The 21,750-nt window shown below is 39.7% G+C and overlaps 1 protein-coding gene across 3 annotated transcripts in view; it reads left to right on the top strand.

Annotated features, from left to right (window-relative positions):
* The window catches only part of LOC135301156 (solute carrier family 12 member 7-like), a 70,872-nt gene extending 62,011 nt beyond the window's left edge, over positions 1–8,861 (top strand). For 2 of the 3 annotated variants that reach the window (XM_064421459.1, XM_064421468.1), the window contains 3 exons: positions 3,950–4,131; positions 7,311–7,444; positions 7,908–8,861. In XM_064421459.1, coding sequence (XP_064277529.1) covers positions 3,950–4,131; positions 7,311–7,444; positions 7,908–7,999 — 408 coding nt within the window. In that variant the 3' untranslated portion in view covers positions 8,000–8,861. Of the gene's footprint in view, positions 1–1,692; positions 1,810–3,949; positions 4,132–7,310; positions 7,445–7,907 lie in introns of all 3 variants that reach the window. The other variant, XM_064421476.1, reaches the window with a different exon arrangement.
* The last annotated feature ends 12,889 nt before the right edge of the window (positions 8,862–21,750 follow it).

The following is a 21,750-nucleotide window of genomic DNA, read 5'->3' as shown; positions in this document are numbered from 1 at the left end:
CCCCCCGTTATCCAGGAGGAGGCAATCAGAGAACTGTTGAGCTGCTTGGGTATTCATAAATCCATGGGACCAGATGGGATCCATCCCAGGGTGATGAGGGAGCTGGCGGATGAGCTTGCAAAGCTGCTCTCCATCATTTACCAGCAGTCCTGGCTCACTGCCAAGGTTCCAGATGACTGGAAGCTGGCCAATGTGATGGCCATTCATAAAAAGAGTGGAAGGAGGATCCTGTTAATTATAGGCTGGTTAGCCGGACCTCAGTACCTGGTAAGGGTATAGAACAGTTTATACTGAGTCTCATTACACAGAACTTACAGGATGGCCAGGGTATCAGACCCAGCCAGCATGGGTTTAGGAGGGGTAGGTCATGTTTGACCAACCTGATCTCCTTCTATGACCAAGTGACCTGCCTCGTAGATGAAGGAAAAGCTGTTGATGTTGTGTACCTGAATTTCAGCAAGGCCTTTGACACTGTCTCCCACAGTATACTCCTGGAAAAGCTGGTAACCCATGGGCTTGGACAGGAGCCCTCTTTGCTGGGTTAAGAACTGGCTGGATGGCTGGACCCAGAGAGTGGTGGTGAATGGTGCTGCATCTGGCTGGTGGCCAGTTACCAGTGGTGTCCCTCAGGGGTCTGTACTGGGACCAGTTCTGTTCAGTATCTTTACTGATGACATGGATGAGGGCATTGAGTTTCTCATTAGTAAATTTGTGGATGACACTAAGCTGGGAGCATGTGTTGATCTGTTGGAAAGTAGGAGGGCTCTGCAGAGAGACTTGGAAGTTTGAATGGATGGGCAAAGTCCAACAGGATGAAGTTTATTAAATCCAAGTTCTGCATTTTGGCCCCTGTAAATAACTCCCTGCAATGTTATAGACTGGGGATGGTGTGGCTGGACAGTGTTCAGGTGGAAAAGGACCTGGGGTACTGGTCAACAGCCAGCTGAACATGAGCCAGCAGTGTGCTCTGGTGGCCAAGAAGGCCAATGGCCTATTCCTGGCCTGTATTGGGAGTAGTGTGGCCAGCAGGAGCAGGGAGGTCATTTTCCCCCTGTATTTGGCACTGGTGAGGCTGCATCTAGAGTACTGTGTCCAGTTCTGGGCCCTTCAGTTTAGGAAGGACATTGAGATGCTTGAGTGCATCCAGAGGAGGGCAGCTAGGTCAGTGAGGGGCTTGGAACATGAGCCCTGTGAGGAACAACTGAGGGAGCTGTGGTTGTTTAGCCTGGAGAAAAGGAGACTCAGAGGTGACCTTATCACTCTCAACTTCCTGAAAGGTGGTTGTCATCAGGTGGGGGGGGTTAGTCTCTTTCACCAGGCAGAAACTGACAAGATGAGAGGACACAGTCTCAAGCTGCATCAAGGGAAATAGAGATTGGATATTCTGAAAAAGTTTTTCATGGAAAGAGTGATAAAGTTCTGGAATGGTCTGCCCGAGAAGGTGGTGGAGTCACCATCCCTCAATGTGTTTAAAAAAAGGCTGGATATGGCATTTGATACCATGGTTTAGTTGAGGTGTTACGGCATGGTCAATTGATCTTGAAGGTCTCTTCCAACCTAGTCATTCTGTGAATTCTGTGAAAAGGGCTTTATGAGCTGATACTACATCTCATCTGTTAAAATGAAGAATAATATGATATCTTCTTTTTTTCTGTAGTCTTTTCTTTTGTCATTGATAAATTTTTGTCCCAGATTCAGAGCATCACAGATGAGTCTCGAGGCTCAATTAGAAGCAAAAGCTACTCCAGTCCATTGTCCATTGTCCAAGATGCTCAGGCACTGCTGACTAATGATTATCAAGAGGAAGAGGTAGCTGGACATAGTGCTGACTATGACTAGACATATTTTCTATTGCAACACTTCAAGTACCACTGTGGAGAACTGAACTACACATTAACTACAATTTTTTCTAAAGTAATTATTTTACCCTGTATTTCATGTCTTTAGATGATGCTTCTGTGACATGAACTATATTCTCTTTCTCACACTTATTTCACATAAAAGAGACACATTTCTGAGATTGCCTGTTTTCTTAAGAGCCAGAAGCAGGGTGTTACATTAATAAACATATTTCATGCCTTCACAAACCATTTACTTCCTTTATAGTTCCTCTATTGAAGTACTGAAGATTCTCGGAGACTGTATTGATATGCTAGATCTTTTAAGGAGCGCAAGCCATTTTTATTTGCAGGCTATTATTAACCCATATGTCCTTACTGTATTCTGTGGGGTGACATTGAAAGGAAATGGACGGATGTAATCAATGAGTTTAGTGTGCCCTTGAAGTGTTGCTCATATGTAAAATATGTAACCTAGTTTGTAGAGGTGATATATACCTTTTATTTCCCTTTCATCACAGAGTGAGAGAACAACCTGTTTTGTTTCATTAATTGAATTTAGTATCAAAATAGGACTAACAAAAATGTTCTTTTAGTGTGATTGCATTTTTATAAACATGTATTATAGGTCCAGAATTTCTCTTGGTCTCGCTGTCTTTCTAAAAATGGCAATTTTCTTCCATTGAAGCATAGTTGTACTGAACTCATCTTACAGTTGTTCCTTTGAAATTTTAGTACATTGGATACTGCTGCATGGTATTTACAATATTGGCATGTATTTGTTAGCTTTTTTGATTCTTGTGACAGAACTGTATTCACAGTAACTTCTGATTTGTGGTCTTGACTCATCATTTAATCACCTGTGAATGTAGAAAGACCATCATACTAAGAGATATTTATGCAAACCTCACAACTGAACTCCAGAATTTGGGAATCCTGAAGAATAGGGACTAGGAAATAATTTAGGGAATATACCAAAGCTCAAAGGCATTTAAAATGACCTGCAATTACAGTTTTTAAACCACTAGAGGAATTGCTTTTCTGAGAACGAAAGTAGAATTCTCATCTGCTTGGATTCTATTCATGGTTTTTATTGACCTGCACAAAGTTCTTAATTACTGGGTATGTGGAGGGACCATGACTATGTCTAACATGTGAATAATTGAGGTTCCCAAATGGAACAGGAGCTTCAACTCATGATTTAACAAGTCTCTGAGTAGATTTCAGAACTGTTAAATATCTTAAACAAAAACAAACAAACAATCACAGGATAAAAGAAATACCACCTCCAAAATAGAAAATTTCAAAGCACAAAAAGAATCCTGTCTCCATTTACCACTTAACTTTTAATTTTTAGGGTCTAAGGTATTGTATTTGTGTTGCATTTGATGGAAATAGAGAAGCCTATGGACAAGGTGTTATGAAGGAAAATAAATAAATAATGTGTTAAATATTTAATCTTCTTTTCCTCCAAAGAAGCCAGGAGAATGGAAAATAGAAAACACAATATTCTTCCCATATGCATATGTGCTTTTTTGTTCTTGAAGTTGATTAGAGTTTCTACTGTTAAAAGGGAAGAGAAGACCCCATCACGGCTACATTGGTTAGATTTGTTATATGATATGCTCTTGTAGGCATAAATAATCTAAATCTATAACTAGACTTCAACTCAGCCATTCCCATACTGGCATCAGAGATTCATGTTGTAGTTTAGCTAAAGGCATGTGAAATGGACAAAGTTTATAACAATATCTGAGAAAATAATGTAACTTGTGAACAATGAGAATACTTTAAAGTTTTTCATTGGCAAAACACCCTGTTAATAAAGTACTCTCTGGTGGAATTCAACCTCACTTTAGTTCATTACAAAAGTAACATTCCATGTAAGATATAGTCTTGCAAATGTAAACAAATATGAACATTTTTACAAGCAATTTCACTTCATGCTGAAGTCACAATAGTCTCATATTTTTTCACAAAGTAAAGGTGCCTTTTTCTTCAGCTTCTTTGGTTCTACCACTGTGAAACTCCTTTTCAAAATTGTAATAACATGTAATTTACAAATGCTGGTTTTAGCTGAATTTTGGGGTGATTATTTGTTTTGTGGCCAGGCTCAGCTGATCCATGATAAAAACACTGCCTCACGCTCTGCTCCAGCAGTTGAAGCAAGTGTGGCTGCTGCTGTGCCAGAGAAAGAGCAAATGACCTGGACAAAAGAAAAGTTTGTAGCGGAAAAGCATAAAAACAAAGATTCCAATGTGTCTGGCTTTAAAGATATTTTCAACATGAAACCGTGAGTATGCATGTGGTATTTGGAGGTTTTTATTTCATTGTATGTATTTTAATTGGGGGGAGGAGGTTCTAGTTTGTTGTTTTATCTGGGTTTTGCTTTTTAAGAGATTCTGCTTTATTTAAAATTGGATACAAAAATGAGCTTTTCATGCACTTACCTTAAATGGCATCCTTATAAAAATAGCATAGACTTGGGTGGAATGACTGTAAAGAGTCATTCATATTCATTGTGAGTGAAGTTTAAATATGACAGCCTTTAAGCTGTTAACTTCTGGATTGTACCAGAAAGCATATGTGTTAAAAAGCTTAATGATAACTTTTTATTTCTTGGTGTGGGTAAAAAATTAGTGTATATGTCCCTGTATTTTTATTGTGTTTAGAGGGAGTTAGGGGGTATTAGAGGGAGTTCCAAGGAAGCAGATAGTCTTTCAAAACATTTAGCTTATGTTTTTGATTTTAGGTGCATGATTTTGGGTGTGGGGTGTGTTTTCTTGGGATGAGCGGGGTGTGGGGTGTTCTTGTTTGTTTGTTTGTTTGACTGGACATTCAGCCCTCGTCCTGTAAATTAAAGAAATATAAAACTTGTGTAAATATATATGTATTGCTATATTAAGTATTTCCTGTTTAAATATTCCTTAATGTCTTTTTCTTAAATAGATAAGAGCTACTCCCTATATCAAACTAATGTAGTAGACACAAAAACAATGACAGAGGGGAATCAGCTTGTTTGTTTCCTCATGTTGGGTTTTTAAGCATGCACATGAATCTTTTCTTAGTTCTGCAAGAAGACTGCACTTAGAAGCACAGTTTAAATTATTTTCTGCAGATGACCAAACCAAAACTGTGGATGTCAAGGGAAATTATTGTGCTCATGCTCTAAAGTACTGTCCCAGGCTGCATTATACTCTTAATGATTAGGGTTTTTTTAAATTTTTATCTTCGAAACTTTTCTTTTTACTGCTTTAGAATTGTGCAAAACACTGATTTCAGATATTATTATTTTAAGACTACTATGTCTTAAAATATAAAAAAAAAACCCTGTGTCTTAGTTGGGTAGAAATTACAGTTCAAACTTGGTGTGCCTGTACAGTATATTAATATTATTGACTTTAAAATATACCTGATGCCATAATTTTTTTTCTATGCATTTGCTTCCCTTTCACATAGTGAATGGGAAAATCTGTAAGTCTAAATTTCACTTCACCTAAACAACATAGGCTGGGTTCTCTGGTTCTTGTGTTCTTGTATATTGTATGCATGCTTCTAAATTGTAATTTGCAATGCATATATTTTTTTGTTCCTTGTTTAATATACTGTGATTTAGCATGCCCCTGAAAAAATATCATTGTGACTTTTTAATGTTCTCTTAAATATGACCAACTTTCTATTCAAGACAAGTCACAAAACCTGTGTTATAGTTTCTGTAAGAGTATAAAACTTGACAGTACTTCTCTGCACCAGCATAATATTTAGTGTACTAACTAACTACATTAAAAAATGATTTTTTTTCTGGAAGAATAGCCTCCCATTGTGCTATAACTACTTAGACAATAGGGAATATTTGTTCACAAAGGGAACTTTCATGTTTCATCAAAAGTCAGTACTTGCCTACCTTCTACCAGCCCATGCATAAGTAGAAATAACATAAGTTCAGACATACATTGGGTATGACAGCACACAAAAATGGAATACTACATCTCTTGAGTGGAACTAAGTTGACTGCTCTGCTTTTTTCAGAGTTCAGGATTTCCTTAATTTTATCTGCTCAACAAATTGAGCTTCTTATAAAATGTTGTAAGTTTAGTTTGTCTATTGTGTATGACTTCAGTTCTACCAGTGCTTGAAGGATAAGTGATGTTAGCCTCAGTTCACATTTTACACACTATGAGCCTTTATTTCAGTGCTGATTTTTTGCCCATTCTGTCACAAAGTTACACCCTGCCTTTTATTTTTAGTTTAACAATGTTTCAGTTTCAATATTTATGCATCTCAGTTATACAATCTTGCCTCTCTTCACAGTTCTTTTTAGTCTTCTCAAAATGCAGTTCTGCTTCTAAAAAATGGAACTTCAAGCTTTCCTTCGTTCCATATATAGGTTTTGTACAGTTGGTTCTTAGGATAGCTGGCCACCGTGATAGAAAATACCCCAGGAGGGATTGATAAACTCAGTTTTAGAAATATCATTCTCTTGTAGCAGGGAAGATGGGACGTGGCAGAGCATGAAGAATCAATTTAATTGATAGGGCTGGTTTCCCTGGCCAATAAATTTCAGGCCAAATGACTTTTAACTATTTATTTGGGAAAAAAACAAATCCAAAAACAACCCCTACTTTTAGGCAACAGATCTTTTAGATAAATGGAGTAAGGTAGAGTTTGAATATTTTTGTCACACTGTAGCATATGATTAATTTCCAGCCTTGGCTAACTCTACACACAGCTGTTTCTCAGGAAATGTAAGGAAACTGTTCTTTTGTTCTTAAAAACCACTGAACCATACAAAAGAGATACTAAAATAAGGACATTTTTAAAACCGTAGCAATTTTTTTTCTTCTTGTGCACAGATCTACAACAATTATATTTTCAGGTTAAACAAGGAAAATACTAGGTAATGTTGATAATGTAAAGAAATAAGCTCAATTTCAGTTCACTGCTTACTGCCATACTGTTACAACATAAGAAGTTAGCATTTTTTTCAAAATTCTGTGGTGTTTCTGAATTTTCTTCACCAGCTGGTAGAAGTCTGTAATGTTTCCAAAGGAGCATGAGTAAAATCTTTTACTGTACAACATAAATATTGTGATCTTTTCATTGCATTCCCGTAATTTCATTGTTTGGAAATTCTTGTGTAAATCCAGTTATTTTTTATGTAAGTCAATAAACAAGATTCTTAGTGGTTCTTGTCTGACCTGTAATACCTATTGAAACCAAGTTTTTGATTCATCTTGGTAAAAGATAATTGACAACTGGAAGATTTTTGCATTTTGATAATTTACTTAGAACTGCTTGAATTTCAGAGTTAAATGTTCTTGTCAAAGGTGTTGCATTTTATTTATTTTGAATATGTACATATACTAGAATCCATGAAAATAGCTTGTTTGACATACTTATAATTTCAAATAAATATTGTATGATTCAATTATGTGTTATAACAATGCTTAAAAATGTTTCTTTGCATGCTAGGAACCAGTCAAATGTGAGAAGAATGCACACTGCTGTGAAGCTCAATGGAGTAGTGCTTAATAAATCACAGCATGCTCAGCTAGTTCTCTTGAATATGCCTGGACCTCCTAAAAACAGAAAAGGGGATGAAAACTGTATCCTCTACTGTATTGATTCCATATTTCTTGAAATTGAGAATTCACTTTTGTGATACTGCCATTACCTGTTGGGATAACCATTACTAAGTATGGTAAGCATAAGTCTGCCTATAAGAAAATTACATAGAGACAGTTAAAAAATAAAAGATAAAAAATCTTCGTTGGGGAGGGTGGTTTATTGATATAAAGGATTTCCCTGACTTTGAACGAATTTTAAAATTTCCTATTCTTTTTTTTTTTTTTTTTTTGTAGGTGAGTAGGGTAAAACTAGGAATTTCCCCCAAGTTAGGCTTTACTTCCACTTGAATAACTGGGTAACAGGACAGTAAAGGGTGACACAGAAAAACTCTTTGATGAAATTGTTGAAATCTATTTTTGCATTATATGTCAGAGTTTTTGAGAGATTACTACATACTTTGTTTCTCTTCTGAGTAAATTCCTTGACCAAATGATATTTCAGACATGGAATTTCTGGAAGTTCTGACAGAAGGTCTAGATAGAGTTCTTCTAGTCCGAGGCAGTGGACGTGAAGTGATCACCATTTATTCTTAATCTGTTTGCATGTGTTTTTCAAACACAACACATCTCCACCATAAGAAAGCAAAGTTTTTTGCCATAATTTGAGCAGCTTCATTTTCTTCTAGTGCATTGAAAATTAGCTTCAAGCTGAATCTTCTGATCATGTGTTCTTTTTTTCCTAGTAAGATGTTCTATTGAAATAATATTTTAAGCAGATTTATGTGGAAAATTAATAAATGGTGAATTAATAAATTGTGGATGGCTTAGGATATTTATATGTAGCATATTCTGACACTTCTTAAGCTGTGGTAAAACAAAATTTGGTAATGCAATCATATTTTTAAAGATACAGAAATCTCAGCAACTTTTGATTATTTTAATCTTTGCTGTGCGTCTAAATAAAAGGCAAGGGTGTTAGAAAAGGTCGTCTTTTTTTCTTACCAAAATGCTGCTATGTTGCTTCTTTTGGAATTAGTCATGATTCAGGAACCTTCCTTCAGAGATGTATACAGCCAGTGAAATTTGTTCATGAAGTGCATTAAGTGTTTCCCAGAAGTTTGTTGTTTGCCATACCTGTTAAAAATAACATTTCTGTATTTAAAATACTTAGGTAGCTGAAACCTCCAGATGATAGTAAATAGTGAGTTCTTTTCTATGAGGTACTGGCAGTTATATTTTGCATGATTATAGCAATAATGAAACATGAGTGCATCCAACTTATAGGAAGGCTATGGTGCAGGAACTCCACCTGGTTCCAAATATAATTCAACAGTTAATAAACTACAACAAGGTGGTTAATGAAATGCAGTCTCTTGTTTTCAAATATTTGTATTTTGAAAATCTTGTATGTATGTGCTGCTGTTTGAAATAAAATCTGCTTTTCTAAACTGAACAAGCTCCTAAATGTTTTTAATTTGAAACTGTTGTGTAGTTTAGTTTAGGTGCTCAATAGAAACCTTTTGCTGCTGTTACAATTCTGTTCCTTTTTAGGCAGTCTTTAGCTTTGTAAGTGTTAAGACCTAAAGTGTATCAGAAGATTGTTCTGCTCTAAAAAGAATAGGTCTGTTTAAAACATATAAAACATTATTTTATTTTTTCTTGTTCTTATTCTTTTATAATACAATTAAGATGTCTGTTGCTCAGACTAGAACAAGAGTGATGCAGTGCCCAAGTCCTTGGCTAGGCTCAAGGCCAGTGTTTTTATCATAACACTCAGGTGAAGTAAGACAAAGCCATAAACAGCAAAAGCTGAAAGCAGCCATTACCTGTCCCTGTAGTTTGATGCACAGGAACAGAGGGAATAAAAAGGTAATCAGGTGGCCCAGTGAACTCCTGATGAGTCAAAAGCACTGCTGTGATACTTCAAAAGGCAATTGGGAAGGTGTGCTGCACACCACTCACTGTGACTGCAGCTGTATGCCTTTGGTTAGGAATAGGTTTATGCGTAGGCACTCAGAGGTAGCTTGGGGACACACCAAAGATGCTCCACAGGCTCTTAGGTACAATGAAAGGCACATGGAGGTCCTGTGGACAGATCAGGAGGCATGTGGAGGTTCTAGATTTGCACAGTATATCAATTGAATTAAAAAAAATATTCTCAGGCCAGTGAGGAGGAGAAAAACATCAGCGGATGCCCCTACTGCACTCCAGATGGCTCTGAGCTTTTCATGGGACATATTAAAAGGCACTCCATGGGCTACGGTACGGGGCCATCAGCAGGCATTTATAGAACTGATATGTGTGGTTTTGGGTTGGAGACAGACACATGACACAACACCAGTGGGTCATCAGCAAACTGCAATGAGTTTAATATGTCTGCCCCTTTTATAGGGGCTTTGGATTCCCCAGGCTCAGATAGTTGTTTGGATGACCTCTGTCTGCTCAGCTCTCTGGCCATGGTGTATCAGCTTCTAAGCTAGATCAGGGTTGGCTGAAGTCTTTGTTTGGGTTTGAATCCAACCTATCTGTGCCTTATCCAGGGTCTTGTTTTCTTCTAGGTTGGTTGAGTTTAGGAGTCAGCTTCAGATCAGCTGCAATGTAACAACAGACAACTGCAGATAGCTCGTAGTGAAAGGAATTATAAACATTTAGTTTAGAGATAGGCTTTCAGAGGCATCTGGGACCTACCAAAAACTCTAGGAGTTCCCTTAGATGCAAGGCAAGACTGACAGGTTTCTGTGTGCATACCAGAAGGCATTTGATAAGCTTGTGGAAGTGGTAGAGAACAAACCTTCAACCTGGAAAGTACAAAACATGAACTTAGGAAGTTTTGAAGATCCAACTTCAGAAGAAGATAGGCTTCTGAGACTCTGATATGGGCTTGTGTGTTACAGGGAGCACCCATGCTGTGATGGAGGAGGACATACAAGCACATACATATCAGCTTCATTTTTTTGAGACTTGCTTGTAAGTGCACAGTATTAAGAACTATGGGCTATGGGTTATCAAAAACTATGATTTAAAGCAGTAGACAGGTGGGATAGTCACATGCAAGACTAGTGAGGGCAAAATGCCATTGAGGCCTTTTTCTGGTGATAGTTTGTTGTATTTCCTAATGATCTCATAAGAAAGAGTTACAGGACAATTTTGGACCTATTCTCACTTGCAAATCTGTCTCCTGCAACCTTTAAATATGTCAAGAAGTGAGGTAAAAATCCATTAACTTAGGGCAGTAAACATAGATCACGGGTAGTATCAGTGATGATGAGAGAGACAGGGAGACTATAAGATGGTCAAAAGAATCCAAATTTATTGTGGACTATCTTGCTTATATACTATTTTAGGAAGACTAGTAATGTTTTAGTACAATGGGTTAATCATCACATAAACAAGTACATTTTACAACATCTCTTGCTTGCAGAAGTCTTGATGTCATTTTCTTTTCTGATAAGTGAGTCTGATTTAATCTTATTGCAACCAACAAAGCTGTTTCTTCTTGCCAAGGCATCTTGATTATCAAATCTCTTATGCTAACCAGAGTCCATAATCTGTCTTATGTGTCCCAATATCTCCATCTTCTCTTTTCAACCAAAACCACTCCTTTAATGGCCTTATTAATTTATCTCTGCATATATTGAAATAAGCAAGATATTAACACACAAAAATTATCACATACTTTTAGCTAAAAACCTTAGCCATAAAGGCTTAGGCTTGATCTTTTAAAATATTCCTGATGACAGCTGCAGGGGGAGCATTACTGGATTTAGAAAGTCTGTCAGAAACATAATTGCACCAAAAGGTTTGATTCTTATATACAAGGTAATAGGGAGAAACATCCCAAGCTTTAGAATTATTTCTTCCTGTGTATTTAAAATTAACACAAAAATCCAATTTCACAGAACCCGGGCTCTAATTATTTAGAGTTCTAAATAATGTAGGGTTCTGTGTGTGTTTCGGGAGGGTAAGGGGTCAAATTGGATTTGATTTGATTTCAAAATTTTTAGTGCAAATATTAGTGTAAAGTTCTGGAGGAGCTATATTCCACCCTAATTTTTTTGGTTTTTAATAACGTGTGTTTCTCATTATGAACATTGTTATAGGTAAAAATCAATACAGCCAATTTAATAAAAATAAAAATAAGATTTATTTGCGACCGATATACAGTCCCGACAGCCAACAATCAAGCAGAGCACCGACCCCAGGATTGGACCTGGGTGAACAGATTTGGCCTCTATCGCACCATACCCCTCACAACTGCGGTTTTTATACTGTTTTTCTGGCCTGAGGCAGGGTCTCCTCTTGTTCTTTTCATAAGAAATCATATTCATGCTGCCTCCTTTCTTTGAGCTGAACTGAAGAGTACAGTTCCTGTCCACCGTTGAACGCAGGTTGGGCATATTCACGTGGACTCCTTTCTTTGAGCTGAACTGAATAATTCAGTTCCTGTCGACCAATGAACACAGGTCGGGCATATGTATGTTGTTCCTTCCTTCGTGTAGTGTTGTACAATACAATTCCGGGCAGACAGCAATAGCTGCATTTGGAGGCAATTCTCTCAATGGTCCTCACTGTCTTGATCTCCCATATGTGCAGGTGGTCCCCATCCTGGCTAGGCCCTTTTGATTGCAAATTAGTTCCCTTCCTGCTTAAGACTGTGATTTTGCAATGGTCTGTGGTCTTCCTGTAGCCTGTGGGATTATTTGGAATCCGCATGTAAGTTTAAATCATCTATATCTATTCCTTCTAAAACATCATAACCTATATTTATTTCATATTCTGAACAGCATGAATTATATATGTATATGACAACATGAAGGCAACATAAAAGCAAAACAATAAAAACAATAAAATTATACTAAATAAAAATAAATTAGATAATATATACAATTAGTAATACATGAAAAGTAGAATGGTGATTTAAAACAATGCATTATCAATTTCTTAAATATTGTACTGTTACTTAGAGTTTGTAGTAATTGGCAAGCTTCCTTTTAAAGTGAGAGCTTGGAAAACCATTCCTGGGTAAGATTTCCAAGATCATTTCAAAAGGAGGTTTAGCTATTATAGGTCTAAACTTGGCAAGTCAAAATTACTCGAGTAAAGTTTTGATGTAGAATACACTTAGGTTTATTGATTTATTTCCCTACTAGTTAAGGCCAGGACTTGGCTGGGGTCCAGGCTTTAACTAGAAGAGTCTTTTTAATATCTGTTAAAAACCTCAACGTAATAGTAGTTAGAAAATTTCTTTAAAATAATACATGTCTTATGAATAACTATATAACAGTACGTGGAGGTCAGCTGGCTTTGTCATTTATCTTAGCTAAATAGTAGTAAATAAAAAGGCATTAAACAGCTTACAACTGATAGCAGTCATAATATGAAATTGTTACTCATTCTTTAGTACTACTTATAAAAATAAAATAGCAAAAACTGTTTTTATTTCTATAACAAAATAGCTGTATCTTGCAATTTAAATGAGCAAATTCTGACAAAATTAATTTAGGCTTTATGTCGTTCACTTGTATAGCAAGTGGGCATAGCTGTGGGTGGTGTGAACAGTGCTGAAACTCAGGGGTAGGTTCCTCACTTGGCCCCTGCTGTAGGGCGGGGGCAGTGGATGGGAAGATGGCTCTGGCCATCTGGTACTTGGCCAGGTGATCATTAGCCACAAACTGGCAACAGTAAGTGCTCTCACTGAAGTGCATCTGTTCCTTTCTGATTGGTAAAGTCAATTGTCTATGTACTAGCAGCAGTAGTGTGCAAAGAAACTTCCTTAATATTTATCTTTTTGTGTGTATTTATTTTTTTTTTACAAGTGACTGTGGCAGTTACTTTTTGCCATCACAATGTTACGGGGTTTGTTCTAGAAATGTGTACACTCTATAAAAAGTCTCTTGGTTTTGTTTACAGAGCTTGTGAACAAATGCATAGGTTCAGACATTCATATTGTAATGAAAAATGATTAAAATATTGTTGGAACATTTCTCGGATTTGATGACTTTTTCAGTATCCTTTAATGGAAACAGTTAAGGTCATCCACTTTATGCTTTGGCTTAAGTCATTAACTGCTTTTGAGATATTTGAGTTCATTAGCTAGAACCATTTTCTATGGTTTAGTTGTGAGAGGAATGAGGGATTTGTCTTTACAAACCAGATGTGGGTCTGCTAGTAGATAAAACTAGAGCTGAGAGATAAAAGAAACAATGGGAAGGATTCCACTGATTGATGAATGGAAGAAGATATTTGCTTTTACAAATAAATTTTAGGTTTGCTGATACATGAAATTGGACATTGAAAGATGAAAGAAACAATGGGGAAAAACCCAAAATTCCATAAGAATTAAAAATTAAAAATAAAAATTAAAAATTATTAAAAAGTAAAAATTAAAAGGGAGGTTTACTACATTAGAGGGAAATCTTTGGTGTTAGGTGTTTCCGGAAGTCTGTACCTCTCAAGTACCTCAGCCAGTGGGGAAAGAGAGAAGGGAAATGCGGCTGGGAAATTAGCATAAAAGGGAGGCTGCATCCTCCAAAAATTTGAGAGAGCCCAGGGCAATTCCCCATGGCCTCTCCCTTTATTTGAATAAAGTAAAATTACTCCTCTGTCTCCTTTTTGGACATAAAGCTCTGATGTTTGTAGATTAATTTTCCTGATAGTTGTAATTATCTGGTATTTTTATTCTATGGAATAATTCACAGTGCAATTTAAAATTAAAATAACTAAATGTTTTAACTTTAAAATGCTGGGCCTTATTTTTCTTGAAACTGGATTTTCAGATATGGTGTTGGAAGATGTTACAGAATTTTAAGTATTACTTCTGCCTCATGATACTATTTAATGCTTGATTTGCTGAGGAAAATGATTGTGTCAGAGCTATAAAAAAAGTATTTTTTTAATACTCGATAGCTGAATAGTTTGTGCTTTGAACATAAATTATAGAGGGAGATCTGTTCAGCCATGTCCTAAAAAAAACCCTTTTGCATTATTTATGTGTGCAATCAGCTTCCTAATTTGTAGCCTTTATTTTGTCTGGGTTGTGTGTTGAATTTTCTAGTAGTTTGTTTCCTTTTGACACTTTGTTCTGGTTCAGGGCAAATTTTGGAGAGAACCCTAAAGGGGCTCCTCTAGAAAAGCAGATTCAATTGGCCCCTCCCCCCAGCCAGTTCAGGAGAAAATATCTCCTTGGAGAAAAGTGGAAAAAACCCCTGTTTATGAAACAATAAAACCTAAACAATATTAAACAATAAAACCTCTTGCTGCTCCAAAAAGAGATGCCAAACTCAGAAAAGTCGCCTCCCTGGGTTGCAGCTTGGGTCACTCAGTCTCTTGTCAGGAAATGCCGCGGCCCAGGCCTGGCCTGGTGGGCCACAGGTGGAGCTGCCGGTGTTCAGTCCAGAGCAGGTTTGAACAGGTCCAAGAACAATAAAAACCACAGTCCAGGGAACTTCTCCACCTCAGCTAGCTAAAACTAACTAAAAACAAAGGAGAGCTCTGTCCTGCTGTCTGTCCATCCGCAGACAACAACAGTCCAGGAGGAGGAATGTGTAGGTGAGAGTGCAGTGTCTGAAAACACACTGCGCGCTTCTTCCCTCCCCCCTTCACTCTCTGGAACAAGTGCAAAACTTATTATTCAGCATAAACAGAACAAGAGAACTGGGGATAAGAGCATCATACAGTCAATCCAGGACACACTTTCCTTAAAGATTTAAATGGCATCAAACTTGAAGAGTATTTATTACCTTGGTGTTATGAATAAGGGGGTAATTCATGCTGAAAATGTAAGATTATTAATATAATATAAAATAAAGCTTTAAGATCATGCCAGCAAAGGGGAAATGGTGATTGCCACACAGAACAGCTTGCAGCAGAAGAGGAGGTGCATTATTAACATACGAAGAAAACCTAGCCCGCACAGGAGATGGGCACTCCCCGATGTCATGAACAAGACAACGCCCAGTGATGATGGCCCATGTAGATGTCCACCTCAGACAGGACCATCAAGGACATACATCTGCATGAAGGATTCTGGGAACTGGAGACAGATATACATCAATTCCCAGACCTGACTTTGTCCAGCACAGGACAGAGATCAGGAGGGGACAAAGGGACTCTGCTGCGGGCAAGAAAAAGAGCATAAAAATTGAACTCTGCCAGTTGGTGAACAGGGGGATTTGGTATGATAGAGGCCAGAAAAGACACATTAATCTGTTCGGTGTAAAAGACTTTATTAGTTACTTACTGTGTTCTGTTATGTAAGTGCACAAGTTGGATAGTTTTATATACTGGTGGATGGAAAGGAAAAATAATAAGCTATGCTTCAGTTGCTGTCAGTTTTCAATTTTTCTACATCTGTTGTGAAATAAATGGGCAGGAGATCTTTCTCCTTTTTAATGCCTTTATTAAGAAGAATCAGCTCAGGTGGGGAGAAATCGACGGGTCGGGCCCACGCCGCCGCTGCTCCCAGGCGTGGCACGGAGAAGGAGGGTGATGCAGCTTTGTCCACTGGTCTGCAGGCAGAGCTGGGGATTCCGTCCTCACGGGAGATTAGCAGATTCCTGTTTTTTTGTCTAACACCCCGGGGCACCTCTTTAATGAACATCTTTTCAGGTTAGGGTGAGAAGCAAAAAGGATCCCAGCACGTACGGGACTACGCTCCCATCCTTAGATGTCACTTAGGTCACTTGTTGGCTCATAATTTTAGGGGTTTTCCTGGGGAAAACTGTAAAAATTTGGGACACAATGCATTTCTCATCTGCATACTGGCTCTGATGTCACTCCTATTCTCTTCACCTGGAGGGTCTGTGCTGGTGTCCCTCCCTGGCAAGCAGCCAGCATCAGGGGGACAATGGTTAATCACCAGCCATTAACAGGTAATTGAAGAACTCCTCCTTAGCGCAGAAACTATCTTACAGCAACTGGTCTGACTTGTTTTTAACTCTGCAACCTAAAAAAATTATAACTTTCTATTCATAACATGTTGTATTTCTTTATGGCCTGAATCTACATAAATGAGTCAAAAGACCACTGTTCTTTGGAGGACAGGCAGATAAGCTGGATCATTTGTTTAAATACAGCTCCTGGCTATGTCAGCTCTGGTTCTGCTGTCTTGGGCTTTTGCTTGGTAGAAGTATTCTCTAATAGTGAAGGTGATTTAGTGATATTTGGCAAGTGAGGATAAACAGGCTAGACCTAGTTCTTGTTCAGGGCATTAAAAACTACAAAAGGTTGACCGAAAGGTACTCAAATTTCACATTTCAGTCAGTGGTGACTCAGCTTTCACTGCTAAGAGGTCTGGGTATACTTGAATTGGGAGCTGCCTGTGCCTACTTGCCTAGTTTGGGGTACCCATTTTAATGTTAACTGGTTTTTTTTGCTGTGTTGTCCTGTGATATAAAATTTGACATACCAACTACTATTTTAGAAGAATTTTAATAAAGTGAGGAATAGCTGTTTTTACTTTGCCATGATTGACAAAAAAAACCCTGTTCTAAATCACATTCATTGAAGCTTATGTTTCCACAACACACTGCTCAAGTGATTTCTATATAAAAATATCTCTGGAGAGGAATCCCAGGTGGCTGCTGTGACATTAGACAGGGGGAGTAACAGCAGAGGCTCAGAAACAGGATGTTCTCTTGCCTTCCCATTAGCAGCAAAAGAAAGAAGAGTGGTCTACTACAGAGCACACACTGGAGCTATGCACTTTGATTCTTATCTGAGTGTACCATCATATTCTTTCACCGTCATAAGAGTTTTGAGAAATAGCTACTCACTTTTCATAGTTTAGGAAGGTTTATGAAACCTTATAAAAAATACAACAGAAGACTGAATAAAGAAAAAAGGTTACAACGCTGGGAGCAAAACATTTTTCCCACCATGTGCTCACCCCCCAACAATAGAGGTTTTCCCTTTTTAACCCTTTAACCCCTCCCAAAATTCTGTCCATCAAATCCTTCTTCACTGTCCAGTGGTGGAGAGCTCTTCCTCAAATCTTGACTGGAGGTCAGATGTTGCCATAGTGACAAGCCGGCCCTCCCAAATGTCCCAACTCCATCTGTCCCTTGATAACCACGCATGGTGGTAAAACATAACTATAAATCTATAAAACTTTTCTTAACCTATATACATGATATTTGTCTATTACATTGTGAGAGTCAATCATCGCATTACTTATCTATCACAGAGTCCACCTGCAAATCTTAAAATGGTCAGCATCTGCTGCAGAAAAATAAGCACCTATTACAAAAAATGATTGTGCTGGGAATCGCCTTTTCCCATGTGGCCTGTAAAAACACATATTAGCACTATGGTTTTTTCTTTTAAAGCTGTGTGCAGCCTCATATTTTTGAACACTCCCAGGAACCGCAGCCATTATTACAATCCATCCACAAAATATGATAAGAGAAATCAGTTGCTAGATTTTACATTCAGAGCAGAGGATAGCAACTGCCCCATTCATACCAGGGCAATGAGCTTTCCTTTCCAATTCTGTGTACCATCACATTCTTGCAACCTTGAAGAGATCCTGTACCCACCCTAAAAATCTGTAAAAATCTCCATCACAATTGATGTCAGCTGAGAAGGCCCTTTCTGTCTGCATGTTTAACTCACACCCCTTGAATTGCACCACATACCCTGGAGTTCTCTGCCTTCCTTCTCATTTGCAGCTGTACGTCTTGTAGATAAAAGGCTGTGTGATGCTGTTTGTTTAAGGGTCCTTGGGGAGTCCCCGGGGGGGCCCCTAAGCTGTATGTTCACTGGTAGCAGCAGGCAGGCAAGGAAACTCCACACAGCTTCTGAGGGTGCTGATTAGATGAGGGTTTATTGGGGGTCCCACCCCTGGGAGCAGCATGGTTTCTGAGAAAGAATGGGGGAAGGGGGAGGGAGGAGGAGAGAGGGAGAGCCTAGGGAGAAAAGTGCCAAGAAAGAGTTCAGTCTCCCTCGCACAGCTTAACAGGGAGATTCAAAGTGGGCGTGGAATAAGACTTGGGCCAATGGGATTACAAATACATGATACTTCAGGGGAGGATCACAGGTTTGGAATAACCCATATATTTTCGAGGGGTGAGACACAGCATACCATTTAACTGAAATGTAATACCACAGCTGTGAATATTTTTCTTTGAAAGCTGTGCCTGGACTCTCTTCTGTTTAGCTTTAGTCTCTGTGAGATTGAAAGAATGTGATCGTACATGTATCTTAGACTCTGGCAGTGCTTTGCAGCTATGTACTTTACTTTTCAGCTGAGTGCACCTTCAAAATCCCATTGTCATACAGTCCTCCTGTGTTGTAGTGTGCTTTTATACTTTGTAATACTTTGTAATAGTTTTGGTTTTGCATCCCATTATTTTCCCAAATGGTGCACCCCTTCCTGTACCTGTATAATCATCATCCTGTGTTGAGATCATCCCCCAAATCCCTGCCCTGGCTCTCTGTCAGTCACTCAGCATCCCATCCCCTCTATCTAGAACTTTTGGTCAAAGTCGTCGATTGATTAGTCCAAGGCCAGGGGTCAGCCCCCCAAGTATTATTTTATACGCTATCCCAAATGTCCATCCCTAAGGTTTCATCCCTAAAGGGTCTTTATTGGTCAACAAATGTGTCTACCTTCGGTTTCCTCCCCCCCTTTAAATGTAACCTTGAGATTCCTTTTGTTTTACTCTGAGCAAGGTGCATCACTGAGGTGTTGAGCTCCCTTGGGAGCTCCGAATAAACCTTGTACTGGCCTCCTGCTGATAGTCGGCCTTTTATCCTCTACCAATGTCTCCAGTATCTCTTGTGATGCAAAGGCAACTAGCCTAGCTGCCCTCAGTACACTCGGGGCACCAGAGAGTGTCCCCTCACTGTCGGCTTCTTCTAATGGGATCCTTTAATTTCTACAATACTTGAAAAAAATTGCAAATCACAATTTTAAAGATAGTAAAACTCAAGGCAGACTTAAGGATTCTCAGTCTCATAAATTATTTCACAGCTGTATAACCTTGAGATGAGTACAGAGAATTAGTGACTTCTACATGAAGATATTTAAAACCTTTATTTTTGGTGATGCAGATTTTCCGTCTGATTGTAAATGATTGTAATTCATTTATACACCAATAGCACTAGACAGCAGACAATACATATTGCTAGTAAGATCCAGACGTCAGTTTCAGATGGCACTTGGCACTGTCAAAGCAGCCCGAGTTGGCAGTGGTGGAAGAGTGGGTCTGGGAGGCACCCTGCGCAATGTGCATTTTCAGCAGGCAGTGACCCTATCTGGGTCAGAGATCCCTGTACACAAAGGTTGGCATTTTCCCTGGGAAAGAAACCTCACCAGCCCAGGCGCCTGCTGTCAGTTTACAGGAGGCACTTGGCACTGTCAAGGCAGCCTGAGTTGGCAGTGGTGGCGACTTAAGACTGGGAGGCACCCTGCGCAATGCGGAATTTCAGCAGCCAACCGGTCGCTGCGGAGCACAGGACCCTGAACAATAATGCTAAGTTTTTCCTAGAAAACAAAAATCACCATTCCAGGTTCCTGGTGTCATTCTGCAGGAGGTACCCTGGTCTTTCAAAGCAGCCTGAGTTTGTGGTGATGACAGCTTGGGTCTGGATGGAATCCTGAGACACACGGAAACAAAGCAGGCAGCCGGCCACAGGGTGCCACTGGGCAATGAAGACAAAATGCCGAGGACTTCCCTAGGAAACAAACCTCAGCAAGCCAGGCTCCAGTTTTCAGTTTACAGGAGACACTTGGCACTGTCAAAGCAGCCCTAGTGTGCAATTGTGGCATCTTGAGTCTGGGAGGTATCCTGCGCTGTGCACAACCTCAGCAGGCAGCAGGCTACTGCCGGTCGCAGGCAACTGCACAATCATGCTATGGTTTTCCAAGGAAAGAAAACTTACCTGCCCAGGTTCCTGACGTAAGTTTGTAGGAGGGACTTGACACTGTCAAAACAGCCTCAGTTTGTAGTGTTGGCAGCGTGGGTCTGGAAGGAATCCTGCACCATGCGGAACCTCAGCAGGCAGTCAGCCACGTAGGGCCACTGGACCCTTAACAAAAAATGCTGATCTTTTCCCTGAGAAACAAAACTCACGAGTCCAGGTTCCTGATGTCAATTTGCAGGAGGCACTTGGCACTGTCAAACCAGCCACCGTTGCCAGTGGTACCACATTGCTTCTGGGAGGTATATTGAGACATACCGAATTTCAGCAGGCAGCTGTCCACTCCGGGCCACCGGAACCTGTTCACGAACGATGGCCTTTACTCTGAGACACAAACTCACCAGGCCAGGTTCCTGATGTCAGTTTGCAGGAGGCACTTAGCACTGTCAACCCAGCCACAGTTGCCAGTGATGGCACCTTGCGTCTGGGAGGCATACTAGGACGTTCGGAATTTCAGCAGGCAGCCGGCAACTGCGGACCACAGAACCCTGGACAGGAACAATGGCCTTTTCTCTGAGAAACAAAACTCTCCAGCCCAGGTTCCAGATGTTGGTTTTAAGGTTGCACTTGGCACTGTCAAGCCTGTTACCTCTGTTGGCACCTTGCATCCGGGTGGCATCCTGAGACGTTCGGAATTTCAGCAGGCAGCCGGACACTCCGCGCCAGTGGGACCTGGACTTGAACAACAGCCTTTTAACTGAGTAAGAATACTCACAAGCCCAGGTTCCTGATGTCAGTTTGCAGAAGACACTTGGCACTGTCAAACCAGCCATGTAATATTGCATTTTATTTAAATGGTATGCTCTGTCTCACCCCTCCAACAGTTATGGTATATCCCAAGCCTGCAGTCCTGCCCTGAACCATCATGTCTCTGTAATCCCATTGGCAGAAGTCTAATTCCTCGCCCAATTTCAATCTGCCTATTTAACCGTGCAAGCGAGACCAGTCACTCTCTTAGCCTTTCCCCGCTCTTAGCCTTCCTAACCTCTTGGCCCCTCCCTCCCCTAAGCTCCCCCTCCTTCCCCCTCCCCCTTTCCCCTTTTCCCTCAGTAACCATGCTGTTCCTGGGGATGGGAACCCCAATAAAGCCTCATTTAATCAGCATCCTCAGAAGCCATATGGAGTCTCCTTGCCTGCCTGCTGCTGCCAGTGCACTCACAGCCTAGGGGGCCCTCCAGGGACTCCCCAGGGTGCCCCCTCCCAAAACCAATTGCAACAGAGCCAAAGTTGCATTTGGTGGCACCTTGTGTCTGGGAGGCATCCTGTGATGTTCAGAATTTCAGCAGGCAGCCAGTCACTCCAGGCCTCTTTCCCATGGACAGGGACGTGGCCCTTTTCCCTGGGAAAAACAAATCATGTGCCTATGTTCCTGATGTCAGTTTACAGGAGGCACGTGGCACTGTCAAAGCAGCCAAAGTTGTGTG

The sequence above is a fragment of the Passer domesticus genome, chromosome 1 (assembly GCF_036417665.1).
Source record: "Passer domesticus isolate bPasDom1 chromosome 1, bPasDom1.hap1, whole genome shotgun sequence".
Lineage (NCBI taxonomy): Eukaryota > Metazoa > Chordata > Aves > Passeriformes > Passeridae > Passer > Passer domesticus.
Note: the sequence above shows the minus strand (reverse complement) of the source record. Positions and strands in the feature narration are given on the sequence as shown.